At 41.8% G+C, this 16004-nt stretch overlaps 1 protein-coding gene across 1 annotated transcript in view; it reads left to right on the top strand.

Moving 5' to 3' along the window:
• Positions 1 to 16004, top strand: part of ECE2 (endothelin converting enzyme 2) — an 87337-nt gene that overhangs the window by 29137 nt on the left and 42196 nt on the right. The window contains exons 2-8 of the mRNA XM_063442884.1: positions 121 to 207; positions 740 to 884; positions 1342 to 1557; positions 10725 to 10849; positions 14703 to 14849; positions 15322 to 15387; positions 15533 to 15721. Coding sequence (XP_063298954.1) covers positions 121 to 207; positions 740 to 884; positions 1342 to 1557; positions 10725 to 10849; positions 14703 to 14849; positions 15322 to 15387; positions 15533 to 15721 — 975 coding nt within the window. The remainder of the gene's footprint in view (positions 1 to 120; positions 208 to 739; positions 885 to 1341; positions 1558 to 10724; positions 10850 to 14702; positions 14850 to 15321; positions 15388 to 15532; positions 15722 to 16004) is intronic.

Raw genomic sequence — 16004 nt, 5'->3', positions numbered from 1 at the left:
TCTATATATATATATATATATATAAATGTCAAGCCCTATGCCTCCAGATAGGCCTAAAAGTTACTTGTCACTACAACCCTGGTGTTTATTTGTCATTTTGTAACCCCTCTTTTTTCCCAGATGTCTGACTACAAGCGTGCCACATTTAATGATGAGGATAGTCAAGACCCTGCAGGGGAGAGCACAGCATCCCCTGACACAGTTGAGGTGAGGTTACAATTCAGAACAAATGTATCTGAAAGTGTACATGTCAACATAAAAAAAAAAAAAGTAATGAGGACCTTCAAAATGGAAAGATGCCAATAAATTGTCTATCCCCCAAAATAGGGGACCTTCATTACCACAGGGAATTGACTAATAGATTATCTTCCCCCACCATATGTGCAGTTGAATGAACAGTGATCTATAATAACCTAACCTTACCCCTCTGAATGTGCTTGTGGAGTGGAGAATGATATATATAATGGTGGACTTTGCGGTTCCCAAGCCACCTATTCAATGATGTGAGATAGAGGCCCCGAAACTAAAATAACCTCCCGAGTTGACCATAGGTTCCCAAGACCCTTTTAACCTAAATTATCTCTATTAATTATTATAATTGGGGTTGGTCGAACTTAATAAAATAAATAACCTCTAAAAAACACCTTCCAATATCTTGATTAAATTCATTATTGTTGATCCAATAAAATAGGCCATTACTACAAAAACTGGTATAAAATATTTCTTCCATTTTTTTAAGGTTGGGTTCCGGAAAGGCAGAGGACATATCCTTGGTGTTCTTGGTGGAAGATCTCAGCCAGAAGTTCTCTTAGGGGTCTTGAGTGCGGTGTTGGGAGTGCTGCTTCTCGGAAGTCTCATTGCTTTGGGAGTACAGCAGATGACAGGTAGTAGATAACCTTGAGAGGGTTCAAATCATGGATCTCTAATTAGTCTGTATTTCCATCTATTTTGTTTTATCTGCCATTTTGACTTGGAAACCATCCCTTAATCATCTAAAGTGTAAGATTTAGTAATCCCAATATATGGATCAACATAATTTCTCTCCTATTGTTTAGAGGGCCAGTTCCATAAAAAAGAGATGAGCTCAGTCTACAGCACAAGGGAAAAAGAAAATAAGTTGCTTTGTTAAATAATTTTCAACTTTTGCTTTGCTAAGAATATTTCTTCTTTCCATTCCTCTTTCATTTTCTTTTTACACATTTATACTTATTTTCCGTTTAATTGCCTGATTTTCATTCTTTATTTTTAATTCCTTCTCTGTCTATGATCCCATTTTTATTAAACACCCTTTTTCTTCCATATATCTTTCCCTTCCTGTCCTCTGTTTTCTCTCTCTCTCAGATAGGTCCCGCTCACTGTGTCTCTCAGAAGCCTGTGTTTCCGTGGCTGGCCGTATTCTCGATTCACTGGACCGTGCTGTCGATCCATGCCAAGACTTCTATCAGTTTTCTTGCGGAGGTTGGATGAAGAGAAATCCACTTCCAGATGGCCATTCAAGATGGAACACATTCAACAGTATTTGGGACCAGAACCAGGCTATTCTGAAACATATCCTAGGTGAGAAAGAGAATCTTATCAAAAGAAAAAAAGGGTGGGTGGGGGGAGGAATCATATGCTGAATGAGAATAGACAGGAAAAAAAATACTCTGAAGTAGAACTGAAATATGAGAAGCACACATTGAAGGACACAAAGCAACGCTGGATAGGAGAGTGCATGAGTTTGCATATTTCTTCCGTCTGTAAACTTTATTAACTCTTCATCAGTACAGAATAAGGAACGGGATGCTCAAATCTACATAAATGTTAGCCAGCACACAACCAGCATTTTTATTCTTTATCATTTCCTCAGTAGTTACATTTTCTAGAACTAGTAACCAAGATTACTAATTCTAGATATTTATTATAGATTGGTGGGAAAAATATATAAATGTGTGTATTTTAAATTCCAAGATGTAAAATAAAAAAAGAGAGTGAAAAATATCACTTTTTTTAAAAACAAGTAAATGCAGGGAAGGCTGTTGCTAGGCGACTTGCTGTATACTGTAGAAATTGAATTTTCCACATTATAGATTCCTGCACACCGACTTTATTCTTTAGGAAGTTATCAAATAGCTAATGGGTAGAGTAGCATACATATGGCTTTGTATAGATTCTTTCAACATGGAGGATGGTATTACATGTTTAGTTGTGGAGTTTGAATCAATATCAATTCCAGCTTGTTCTGTTGTCAGTATTATTAATAATTTTATAATATTTTTATTTACTGGCCTTAAAATTTTCCTAAAAGTGTTAAATGATGAGATTGATCACCTCTTACCATAGAAGTCTTGCCCAAACCCATTGGTTTTGTTTGAACCAGGCATACATTTCATTCATGCAGATTTAGTGAATCCATTTCCACTATGGATGAGTGTGGATGACAGGTCTTTGTTCTGTCTCTAAGAATAAAATAAACTACTGATTGTGTTTTTCTTAACTAATGTTGATGAATATAAATGAAATCAATTATGCTCTTCTAACTGCTATAGTAAATAAAAGGAACCAACTAAGCTCGGATTTTTCCATTGTGCTTAAGGTTATTGTGTGTTCAAGAGTATTTCCTGCTCAAATCTTCCTTTCTTTTTGACTCTTTGCCGACTCATGCCTGTATTTGCTTCAACACATTGCTTCACTTTCTAGAGATAGGAAAGAAATGCCTGCAAAAGAGTAAAAGAAGAGTAGTTCGGAATTACAGAAACACAATAATGTGAGAAACAGAGCCAAGGTTGGGATTACAGAAACAGATTAGTCAGGGTTACCCAAAATCAATACCAAATACGCAATACAAAATAATAATGCACTTTTGGGCACAGAAACCACAACAGGATGTTTGCAGCAAGGGAGATGGCAATTCACCATAATTTTTTGTGTATAAGACACCCCCATGTATAAAACGACCCCTATTTTTTTTAAAACCTAAAATAATGAAATCAATATTTTAAACATCAAATAGAAAAACTTTGATATTTCAGTGGTGACTTCTGAGGAGAACAACACACTTCTGATGCTCATGCCTCCCCTGTGCTACGGTACTCTGTGACGTTAATGGCTTCATAGTGCATGCTGGGAGACTACAGCTCCCACAATACAGCAGGTGGTGGGAGGGTATGCTGGGACATCACAGTAGTATTCCCTCTGCTCCCTGATCCCCATTTCCCGCCCCATACATATAAATCAGAGAGCAAGACCTACCTGAGGTGGAGCAAACCTTAACATGGCTGCTCCTTTTATGGTATCTGGAGCTCTGTTGGTGGTAAGTGCTGATGTCTGCTGCAGCTCCCACGCATATAGGAACCTCTTCCTCCTTGCAACAGCATTCAGAAGTTGATTGGCAGGAGAGAGGCCAGGTATGTGTGTGGCCTGTGGCACATCTTACCTTAGGCCTCACGCACAACTGGTTGAATTTGGTCTGGATTTCAGTGAGACTAAATGGTGCAGGATGATGAAATCTGGCCTGAATGCGGCAAATCGTGGCCCGGGGTTAATACAAACTGTGATATAACAGGAGGTGGGAGGGAGGCATAGTCCTAGCCTGCACCCACCCACTGGCGTTGGGTGGGGTACAGTAACAAAAATAAGAATGGGGGACATCCTTATGTTCCCCACTGTACCCACCTCTAGTCAGCTGGTGGGAGCAATTATAATATTCACAGGGAGGAGTTAGTGTCCACCCTTGCTCCCATTCACTGGCAGCACGTTGGGGCCCTAATATTGCTATTAAAGGGGGGAGGACCTAATGTCCTCCCACCAGCTCCCCAATGGTTGGTGGCGGATGGGGGCCTAAATGACAATATTCGGGGGGGAAACCTAGCCTTCCCCCCTGCCCAGCCCCATGGGTGGTGGTGGGGACTCTAATTAATAAAACTCAGGTGGTCGAAATGCTGTCCCCCCCCCCCTCTCCCCAATATTGGTATGTTGACATCCCCACACCAAGATCTTCGGTGTCCCAATCCCCTTGCCACACCCCATAAAAAAAATAACCTTACTACCACCCTCACTATAATAATAGTAAGGGAGTGAAATAAATCTAATAACTATAAAAATAAAAATTATACTTACCTATCTTAAGTTTTCTTTCTTCAAATTTTTCTGATTTAAGCCACAGAAAAGGGCAAAGAAAAATCCATAACTCTAACGTTACTAATAAAAAAAAACAATTTGCAGAAAAAATAAAAAAACACGCCACATCTACACCCACTGAGTGCTACATGCAGACTGCACTCAGATAGTGGTGAAGCCCAAATGAAGGCTTTTCTACGCTATGCCAACTTTTTCATTGCGTGTGAAAATTTACCACACTATATAATATGAGTAAGAGTGCTCTGATTGGTTAGCAAAGCAAGCCAACCAATCAGAGTGCCGTGACAGGCAAATTTCAAGAGAACAATAATTTCTCTTGAGACTTGACTGTCAGAGAGCTCTAATTGGTTGGCTTACTAGGCAACCAATGAGAGCACTCTCATTTAGATTGCATAGCGTGGAACATTTTCCCACTCGATGCATAACTGACATCCTTGTTTAATTAATAAAGCCCTAGGGTGGACTAAAGGCCCTCCTTCTTTAATATTTCTTACTTTTATTTGTTTTTGTGTAAAAATACAATTGACAAAGAAATTTCACATAACTAAACTATAGTAAATGCTCTGTGTAAAGTAAGGCAGCATTCCAGTTATGGAGGTTGTGCATCCATAATTGAAGGCACAGCATAGTAGTTCATCCCCTTTAATCCCTTTAATATTAATATTAGAGCCCCCACCCACCACCAATAGGTGTGGGCCAGGGAGAGGTCCTTCCTTTGAATATTATATTTACCCCACACCAGCTCACCACAGGTGGGGACAGTGAGGACATAATAGTGTCCCACCTCACTTAAGTAACACTCAACACGTCACCAACACTGACACCCCTAAAACTTAAAATGCACAAGTTCTGGTCCCAGGTTTGTACACTAGAAACTAAAATATTGCCTAGAAACTAGAATATTGTCAGCCCCAAATCCAACTATGCATGTCATAAACACAAGAATAAGAAAACTGAAACAGCCCGGAAATCCAGAGGCTAGTTGGCAGATCACTATTAATTTGATCAGGAATGACTAAATAACATAATAAACCAGAGATTAGAAAGGGTGATGAATTGTAGTACAAGAGAGCATTTTGTTGGCAGCACTTGGTCCAAAAAAAATCAAAGACAATTAAGCTACAGGAAATGTATTTTATTAAGTAATAGAAATAAACAAATACATTATCATAATATTCTTTGCCATCTGCCACAGTTTTTAACATGGACATCTTAGGCATCTTAGGTCAAATATTTAAAGTTAGGAACAGTACTCAATAGGGGTCTGTTGTCCTTTTTATTATAGGTACTTGCCATGGAATTGTGGGCAACAATTCACAAATTAGAACAGGGTTAACAATTCAAATTGAAACTTGTAGTAAATTGAATTAGGAATGAAAATGCTACAAACCAGCTTAATCTACAGCTTGACTATTATAGCCTAAATGTTGCCTTTTGGGTTTCCGTTTGTTACAATTCAGACATTACTGAATAAATAAGAGATTCCTTCAGGCTAATTCACTAAAGTTAGAATAGATAAGAATTCAAAAAGATTTTAAAATTTAAAGGATCACCAGAACCCCTACAGCTTCATGTAGTGGTTTGGTTATCTATAGCATGTCCCTGAAGGCTCAGCAATGTAAACACTACCTTTTCGGAGGAAAGGCAGTGTTTACATTGTTGCCTAGTAACACCTGTAGTAGTAGTCACTCATATGGCCACTAGAGGTGCTTCCTATCTCAGTGCTGCACTACATGCAGCACCTATATTGAGCGTCTCCTCACTCGGCATGGAGACGCTGAATGCTACCCATAGAGATGCATTGATTCAATACAATTCTATGAGGAGATCAGGATTGGCGCAGCACAGTGTCTTGCTGTGCATGTGCAATAGCCTCCCAATTAATTTGATTGGCTGAGATCATCAAGATGATGCCTCAGTCATGGAGGCAAGACATGTGCATTCTCCATGTAAACTTGTATTCCTAACACGATAGTATTCCTTTAAAGCCAAAATAGCCAAACTGGATCAATTCTCCCAGTGAGCTATGTTTTCAGTTTGGCTATAATATATATATATTCTTAACTGTATATTCTTAATTGTTAATTTATATATATATATAATGTGTGTGTGTGTGTACAATGTTCTTTGTTATTGCTTCTCTAAATTGGCATCAGTTTAAATAATCAGGGTCATCAGTTTATTTATGTTGATTAGTAAGGCATCTCCTTATTACTAGATCCTTGCCTGTCCAAATAAATGAAAGATTAATTCCGATCATAACTTCTGATACTGTTGAAGACAAAAATGTGAAATTCAATCTGAATTCAGTCTGAATTTCTGACAATTCAGATTTTAGTAAATTGTCAGAAATTTATGGTCCTGTCAATAGTTGCTGATGATACTTTGTTAGATACTGGCAGGGTTTTGGCAGACTTCCTTTAATAAAAAGATTGACCTGTTATTTTAATGTTATTTTTACAAATGGATACAGTTCATCATTAAATTCTGTGGCCACTCCTTTCCAGGGTTGCCTGTATTCTCGGTTGTACAGATAAATAACAACTGACATCTTAGCATATTTTCAACTTTCAAGCATGCAACTGTAGCTGTGACATTTTTTTTTTTTTTTTTAATTCTTTATTTTCTTGTGCATAAGATAACATACAAGCTTGCAGAGCCACGACAGCAGATGCAAGCAATTCAATAGCAATCAATGACATGGCAGATAAAATAGCACATTTTATATTTGTTAGAAATAACAGGCTAGGAATGCTGGAGTAAATGATAGTAGAGTAGCTAGGCTATATATGCATGTTTCAATAGTAGTTATGCTGAGAACTTAAGGCATGTTGCATAGTATTTTTAGGAAAGTAAACACTTTTATGTTATTAAGCATGCAGAAACACGAGTTGGTGGAGTACATGTGAAAGGTAACATTGGTTGATTAGGTAAGTTGATTGTACTCACTTAAATTGCGAGTGGTAAACATAAAAGGTAGAAGGATAAGAAAAATAATAAACCCCCTGAGGCCCCCAGGCAGGAGTCCCTCACCAAACAAGCCGGGAGATAAAATAACGGTTCTCCAAGTTCGTGCTGTGGCTTAAGGTGTTTTGTCAGGACACCCGGCTAGAGAACTAGAGTCCCGATTTCCCCTGTATGGTTCACCCTATGCCTCGTTGGAGCTGCACAAGGCCCTGCCGTGGTCGTCCCCGAAGCCGCGCTGTGGTGCAGTGGTCGAGCGGGTTTGTTTGTAGTCGGCAGGCTGGACCATGCGGTTGGAGTAGGGTTTCCCACAATGTGATGGGCGTTTGAGGAGATCCAGCGCTTGGTCTCGATGGCTCCCTCCGTGCTGTTCCCTGCTGTGGGTGTCTGGGCTCCTTGCTCCGCGGTCTGGATGTGCAAAGGAAAGGAGCGGCCGTGGAGGTTACAGGCTCGCCTTGTAAACTTCCTGGGGTCCTGGCTGTAAGTTGCGCTGAGCGATGCTGTGGCCGTGTGGCGGTATTTGTCAGTTCAGGCTTGACGGTCTGCCATCCCCTTAGTCTGGCTGGGTGGGTTTTGCCCATTTTGGATCTTCGTTGGGTCGTCGCTTTGCGGCGAGGCTGGCTGTGGTGTTGTGCAGTGGCAGTCCCCTTAGGTTGGTGGGGTTTGAGTTTAGTTGCGGCGTTGCTCCGTTTAGGCAGTGGTGGGCCGGACCCTTTCTCGTGAGTGTCCATTTTAAGAGTGGGGTTAGTCCCCTTCGTCGCTGTGCCCATGTGCTTCAGTCCCTGCAGCGTCCCGCCAGAGGAGGATTCCGCTTGCTGGGGCCACAGTAGAGCCTGCAGCTTCTCCCATGTCGCCCTGAATATGCGGTCGTACCGTAGCTCCGTTTCCCTCTTGATCGTGTGCATGGCAGTGGAGCATGTGCCGACCGCCATTTTGTAGGCTCCGTCTGCGTTCCCCGGACTTCGTGGTCCTGACGCTTGGGTCTTGTGTGTCCGGTTGGGCATGTGGGGTAGGACCGGGATATCCCCCGCCGGTCCAAAGGGGGGGGAACGAGGGCCTGTGACATTTGTTTTAACGTCATTGTGATTAGTAGGGTGTTTCTGAGATGTGTTTGGTAGGCACATTGGTTTTTTATGGTCATGTTGGGTGACATGCCCAGGGCTAGCAAAATGTTAGCAAGTAGAATGTTGGTGCGTGTTGCACTCCCGGGATACTACAGGATTAAGGTTACAGGTGTGCTCTTTTAGTTTCAGGAGGGTATAATGCTGCATTGAAGCTTGCACATTCGTGTTATCAGGTTGGTCTTTGCGTAGGCAATGCCAGGGTGTGTGCGTTTAGTGGGTGTTATGAGCGGTGTGAGCTTCAGGTGTGTGTGAGCTGTGGTTGGTGAGGTGTTGCAGTGGTGGTCTGGCATGACTAAGGATGACCCTGTCCTAGGGGGACAGCGGTAGGGGGGGGGAGGTTTCGGACGCCATTCGTCTTTGGACAGCCTGATGGATATAGGCCCGTTACTTGCTGGGCTGGAGGGGTGTGTATGTTGTGTGTGTGTGTGTGTGTGTAGAGATAATAAAATAAAAATAAAAATAAAAAAAACAAATATAAAATTTAAACACAAACACAAAACGGAACATTATGCAACTGAATAAGAGTCTGTAGCCTCTTCTTTGGTAGGGATAACAGTCTTGATATACAGTTCGGACATGGTGACTAGTTAGCCGTAGGGCTGAACTAAGGTTATCTCAGTGCCTGTCGTGGGTCAGGTATTCGCGGGCTGCAGGCTCGTCATCGCTTGTCCGGTTGAAGTGCTAGCCGTTTGGTCCCAGGGTGCGTCTTGGTCGTCTTCTGTAGTGCCGTGTGGCCCTGGTTGGAGTCCTAGGGCGGTCAGGAAGGCCGGAGCTCCCGTCAGGGAGGTGAGGTTGTTAGTGTTCCCTTCGTGGTGGACGAGTAGGGAGCCGGTGTTGCCCCATCTGTGTGGTATGTTTGCTTTACGTAGGGTCGTCGTCACCGCACCAAAGGTTTTACGTCTGAGTAGTGTGGCTCTGGTGAGATTTTGAAAAAACAAAAGTTTTGCATCCTCAAATACTAGTGGCGTTTTGCCCTTCAGGGCAGTCATTATTTGAATCTTGTCATTTATGGTGACACAGCGTAAGATGACGTCCCTGGGGGTATCTTGTGTGATGCGGACAGAGCTTGTTACACGATATATACCGTCCAGAGTGATTTTCTTTGCTACTGAGTGTGGCAGGATCATTGTCAAGAGGCGTCGCGTATAGTGCGGCAGTTCTTCAGTGGTGATGGTGTTGGGTATGCCGCGGATTTGTATGTGTGTTCGCCGCTGTCTGTCTTTGAGGGACATTATTTGGGCTGCTAGTACTTGCTGTTCTGTGTGTAGCTGTTGAAGTGAGTTTTTCAGGGTGGACATATTGTTCTGCACTCCTGCTATGTCTGTTTCTGTAGTTATGATCCGGTCTGTGACTGTTTGCACATCTCTTTTGATCAGGGCTATGTCTGCAGCCAGTAGCCTCTGTATATCTGCTAACAGCACTTTTAGACCCCCTTTAGTGGTGGGGGCTGAGTCCTCTGGTGAGGTATGGGGGTTAGTAAGCCCAGCCTGGGGGTGCTGCATTTCTAGGGTCGTTCTTCCCGCTGTTTCTGGGACAGGGGCCATGTTTTGCGGGTGGTCCGCGGGCCTTGGCGCGGTTTGTGCCGGTCTCAGGAGCATTTCCCCAATGGTCCTACCTTGGGTGTTGACTCCTGCAGGGGGTTTTGGAGTGCGGCGGCCCATGGTTGTCGTGTCCGGCTGTGAGTATACCGGATAATCACAGCCCTCTCGCGGTCCGCCGAAAAGCGCCTCGAGGTTGAGGGCTGGTGTGGTGTGGTAGGCCGCACTGTATTCTCTTTTAATACCTGGAATAATTTTTTTTATCTCTACTGCAGTTGCTCTTTGTTTGATTCAATTTTGGTCCATTGATCGGTCTGTCTTTTGACCGTCTTTCGACCTATAATATTTATTTTCCAATAATATGACAGCATAATGGAGAACAAGCATAAAGAACCTCATAGCATGGCAGTATTCATCAGTAATCAAAGACACAAACAATATTTATATACAGTCATGAGAAGGTTATTTTTTAAAAGGAATAATAGTAAAGAAACACATCATTATAATGTCCCATATAAGTTCATGGACATCTGGAAGGTGGATGGGAGGCAGATATGTATAAAAGAAATCACTACGCTGTATAGATCTATGATCTATTCAACAATTTTTAATAAACCTGAATGAAGAATCTAACTAACCTTTACTTTACTTGGGCATAATGGGCACATTGCATCAGATGGTTTAGACGTGTTCTCTCTCTTTCCTGCTTCGTGGAAAGCCGGGCATTTTATGAAAGGGGAAACGTATAATGAGGAAAAGTTGGAAGTGATGAATGTAAGTCTTTTTAGCATATTGCAGGGCTCAAATAGATGAGCCTTTGGCTACTACAGGCCTAAACTTTACTCACCACTACAAGACTAGCATGTCAATGGCACACTCACCAGGAGAAGTTTTGAGTACTGTAAAGATCATTGTATGTAGTGTGATTTCTGGACATGTATATAATAAATAATGATTGTAAAGTGTGTTTACTGTACAGAGAACACCACATTTAACTCTAGCAGCGAGGCGGAAATGAAGACTCAGCGTTATTATCTCTCCTGTTTGAGGGAACAGAAAATTGAAGAACTGAAAGAGAAACCGCTCACTGACCTAATAAAGAAGGTGAGAATGTGACCCACAAATGTTTATTTTAGGGATACAATGTACCAATTTCCACATGCGCAAATCCCAATAGACTCCAATTATAGGATACACTTAAAGGGACACTATAGTCACCCAGACCACTTCAGCTCAATGAAGTGGTCTGGGTGTCAGGTCCCTCTAGGGTTAACCCTGCCTGATGTAAACATTCTGAGAAACTACTATGTTTACATCTGGAGTTAAGCCAGCCTCTAGTGGCTGTCTTCCGGACAGCCACTAGAGGCGCATCGGCACTGATTGAGGCATATCATGCCTCAATCGCGCAGAGCGTCCATAGGAAAGCATTGAAAAATGCTTTCCTACGGACACTTTGAATGTGAGTACGGCAGTACCGCGCATGCACATTTGGTGCTGGTGACATCAGACAAGGATGCTGACGTCGGCAGGGGAGGAGAGGTAAGGGAGCCCGGCGGGTGAAAAGGGTGAGTAACTGAAGGGGTTTTAACCCCTTCAGCGCCGCGGGAGGGGGACCCTGAGCGGTTTTCCTGTCACTACAGTGTCCCTTTAATATCCAGCTTTTTATGTACACCTACATAAAGAGTCAGTCTACGCACCATAACTACTGCACCGCTATTTAGTGATTATTGTGCCATTAGGCTGTAATCCATAATCATCGCACTTATGACAAATCACGGCTTGAACTATCTTGCTTTGCATGTAATGCGTCTATCTCATATATTAGTTTCCCCTTTTACGTTGCATTACTGAAATAAATTAACTTTTGCACAATATTCAAATTTTTCGAGTATCGCCTGTATATCTGTGTATGTATGTGTTAGTGTGTATTTATTTAGAGTGTGTTTGTGCATAGTTGTGTGTTTGTATACACACACACACTACTAGACATTCTGCTACCCACAATGTAACAGCATGTGTGCATTTTTGTGTGGGTAGAAGCACATGTAGTAATGTGTGTAACAGTGTGTGTGTGTGTGTGCATGGGTGATAGTATGGGAAGTAGCAGTATGTGCAGCAGTGAGTGTGTGTGAAGTGTGGGTACCATTATGTGTGTGTAGTAGTGGGCAGCAATGTGAGTAGCAGTGTGTATATGCATACGTGTGTAATAGTGGGGGGAGCAGTATGTGCAGAAGTGTGTGTACAGTCTGGGTAGCATTATGTGTGTAGCTATGTGTATGTGTATACCTGTCATTTCTGAGTGGGCCATTCTGGCACCAGTCATCTTAATTTTCCTGGCCAGTCCTCTCCCCCCTCACTCTTGTAGGTTTTTTGAAGGCCCGTTCACAGTTCCAGCTCCTCAGACTGAATACATTGATCACAGAGTTCTGGAGCCTCTGTTCCAGTCTATAACCAGCCGACACCAGGCAGGCAGTGGGGAGTGGGCTTTTAACAGAGAGATGCTGCATATACAGAGATATCTGAGGGAGCTTCCGGAGGTGTAGGTTTACCTCTAGCTAAGGTAGCTAAGCACAAAATATCTGTCTGGCTAATGTCAATTCTGTTCATCTCTTGTCAACTCGGATAGCATACTGGAGACAGACGGCCAATGACAGCACTGCCACACCCCGTGCCACCCAAGTCCTCCCAGCAGCCTTCCTCTGGGATGTCCATCTTCCTGCAGTGAGGGGGAGGGACATCACCGGAGGAGGATCAGGCTGCAGGAAGAACTTGGTCTTGTTCTGGTAATACAGGAGACGTTTCCCCTTATTTGTGGTTTATTTTTTCTTTTGGAAGGACCTTGCCAGTAAGTAAAAAAAAACCATAATAATTAAAACAATGTTTGCATCTATCAGTCAGCATAAAAACATTCACACAATTTACACAAAATATATTTGTAGAGGCAGATAAACAGTGACCAGGAGGGAACATAGTAAGTCAAGGAGGAGAAACAGAAACGATATTACTCCTCCAATGGAGGATGTGTACTGGATGTGTGCTCTGTCCATCAACCAGAGATGTACATATGAGATTAGTTCCATTATGGGTTTTTCACCAGTGGGGCCTGCTAAAGTGAAAGGCTAGGAGCTGGAGCTGCTCAATAAGCTGGCTTGACCCCTGCAGTTCGCTTCCACATTGGAAGCAGGTTAGCTCAATACTCTCATCCAATGAATGCTATACAGGTTGGATAATGTGTTAATTCTGCATTGTTAATATGACCAACAAGGAGGCAGCCATTGGGAAGACTCTCAATTTATATCAAACTGTTTAGTGTGACCCATTGACCTTGCAGTTTTCACTGCTCACCCAAGGAGACTGTTCTACTTCCAGTGAACGAGAGAAAGGAACGTGATGTCTAAAGAAAGAAGGCGCCAAATAAAACTATAGAAAATACCATGATAAAGTGTTTACTCTTCTCAATGTAGAGGTTGTTGTTTTTTTTTAAGCGTTGACAAAATTTAACATAACTCAGCAACAAAACACAATGTGCAATAATGCATAAGTAAGCTCACTGTTTTCTGTGCATCTTTGTACTTGCTCAGTTTAACCTCCTACTCACTCAAATGGGGACACAACTATGCAGCTCATTGTAATCTTACAGTACTTGAAATGCCAGCAAATTCCCAGAACCTGCTTAACTTACTGAATCAGTGAAGGCATTCTCCAGTGAACATATTGGGGTCCACGTGTGGGTTTATCTCCAATTATACAGGTTAGATCATATCTGTGTTTTAGAATATTGCAGAATGCAAATGCTAATTTCAGGTTATATCTATTAAAGGGGTACTCCAACCAAAAAATTATGTGTTTTAAGAAAACACTGGTTTTGCTTGGAATACCCCTTGCATCCACTGTACCCCTCCCCCCCCCCCCAAAAAAAAAATGTAAAAAGAAGCTAAAACTTACTTTGGTTTCTTGCAGTGCTGAGGCCAAATTCTCCCCTTAGCCTGATCTCTCTCCACCTCATCCAAGGGTGATGGAGGTCAGGCAGGGTTGAGATGAGGTTATGGGCGGCATGGAAAGGGTGTCAATGTCGCCATTGTTTGTTTTGTGCCAGCATGCTGTGTGTGTGTTGCTGTTAGACGCCAATTTTGCACATAAGTAATACTGGCCAACCTTTTGTTCCTAGCTGGATAATTAATAATGCCTTATGATGCTGCTGAATGTGGAGTTACACATCCAATAGCAGAGGGGTTAGTGTAGCATTTCATAGCAGAATGCTGCACATGCAGGCTCAAGGCACCATGACCACTTCAAAGCACTGAAGTGGTTATGGTGCTTTAAATAACCATTTTAACTTAGAACACATCAGCTCTCTATGAATAGACCCATTCATTAGTCACTCACTCCTATTCTCTGTTTTATAGGTTGTCAGGCAAAGCTTCTAAAACTCAAATGTCCTGACGTGCCAGCTGTTTTAATTTTTATGAGGTTAGGGTAAAGAACCTACTGAATCAGTGGGTTCATGCTACAATTAACTTATCTTAATAGGGTAAAGTATTAATGAGCAAACACCAAATTACACATGTTAATATTTATGGATCTCTGTACATTCCACTTTTGGACATTGCACTGATGATTATACATTACTGCAGATGAAGATATGTGTTTTTTTACTTTACTACGAATGTTCAGAACCACAGGAAATTATTCCCTGTATGGATCACTGGCTTAAAGTTCAGGTTATGTGTTAGGGTGCAGCAATGACCATAACAGGGCTCAAAATTTCAACTTGCCACTAGCCATTGGTAAATGAAAATTTAGCCCAGAAGAGAAGAAATGTACCCCTGGTAACAGTGCCATGGAATCTCTAGGATTGCAGTGGTAAGTAACCTACAAGTCCTAATTGGTAGCGTAGGACTTGATATCGTAAGTACTGGCTAGAATTAGGCAAACTATCTTTACTTTGTTTACTTAGGTTGGAGGATGGAACATCTCAGGGAACTGGCGAGGTGATAACTTCATGGCGGTGCTGAAGACTGTATCAGGGACATACAGGGCGACTCCATTTTTCAGTGTGTTTGTAAGCGCAGATTCCAAGAGCTCCAACAGTAACATCATCCAGGTACCTATAGAAAAGTTATGGGGTAAGTCGTCACTAAATGGGTTTGCAAAATATATCATTACCATAGTGAGAGAAAACACAAGCACATTGCTGTGTTAAGGATGAAAGGGTTTGTAAAGAATACGATCTATAAAAGAGTGTCAAGGAGCAAGAAGTCATTCATTTTGGTAGGAAGAATATGTTGCAAAATTGTGGACTCAATGGAAACAAGTAGTTGAACCAGAAGATATGAGCGTGGAAATAGGGATAAGATTGCAGAAAAATAATATTGCAAATAGGAGACATCGCTGACAAATATGAGAGTCAGGAAGAAACACAGAACTGGGGAACTCAAGAAAATAATGTAGGTTGAGCTGAGTGAAAGAATGGGTATGAAGTGAAGGATTTGAGATATTTTGTGAGTAGAATTAAGGTAGTAAAATTTATATTTTATGCATTAATACTGTTGTTATCTTCCATGCTGATTCTTCAGGTAGACCAGTCTGGACTGTTTCTTCCATCTAGAGATTACTATCTTAATAAAACAGCCAATGGAAAGGTAGGTCCTGTGTGTGGTTATTTTGAAACATAGCTAGCTATTATGGCCTAAAATTTTTCAATTTGAATTTGATTTGAATTCCTCTCAATTCACACTTCAAAGAGTAACCTTGTTTGTTGTTGTTTGTATCTTTTGTGTATTCCAGGTGCTAACAGCGTACCAGCAGTACATGGTGGACGTGGGCCTGCTTCTTGGGGGTTCTCTTGGATCCATAGAACCTCAGATGGAGCAAATTTTAGAATTCGAGACACAGTTAGCAAATCTGACCGTTCCACAGGATGAGAGGAGAGATGAGGAAAAGATATATAACCGCATGACGGTGGGCGATCTTCAGGTGAATGAAATCTTCTTGATTCCTCAGTGACGTACCACATTGTAAAGTTCAACTTTTATGATAATTTCAAAACGTGCATCCTGCTGGATGAATTCTGATCTGATTTTTTTTTTTTTTTAAATTGGTTCTTAATGAAAATTCTGAGTCCTATACTTTGTTTAGTATACAAATGCGAAAAGAACTCATTTTAGTCTGGACACTGAATGCATCTGGATAATTGTTGCAGATTCGCTCAGAATCTTGGATGAATTTTGACCAAATTTGGCTTTAGTAAACATGAGAA

Source organism: Pelobates fuscus, chromosome 2, assembly GCF_036172605.1.
Source record: "Pelobates fuscus isolate aPelFus1 chromosome 2, aPelFus1.pri, whole genome shotgun sequence".
NCBI lineage: Eukaryota > Metazoa > Chordata > Amphibia > Anura > Pelobatidae > Pelobates > Pelobates fuscus.
The sequence above is the reverse complement of the archived record's forward strand: the minus strand, read 5'-3'. Positions and strand labels throughout refer to the sequence as shown.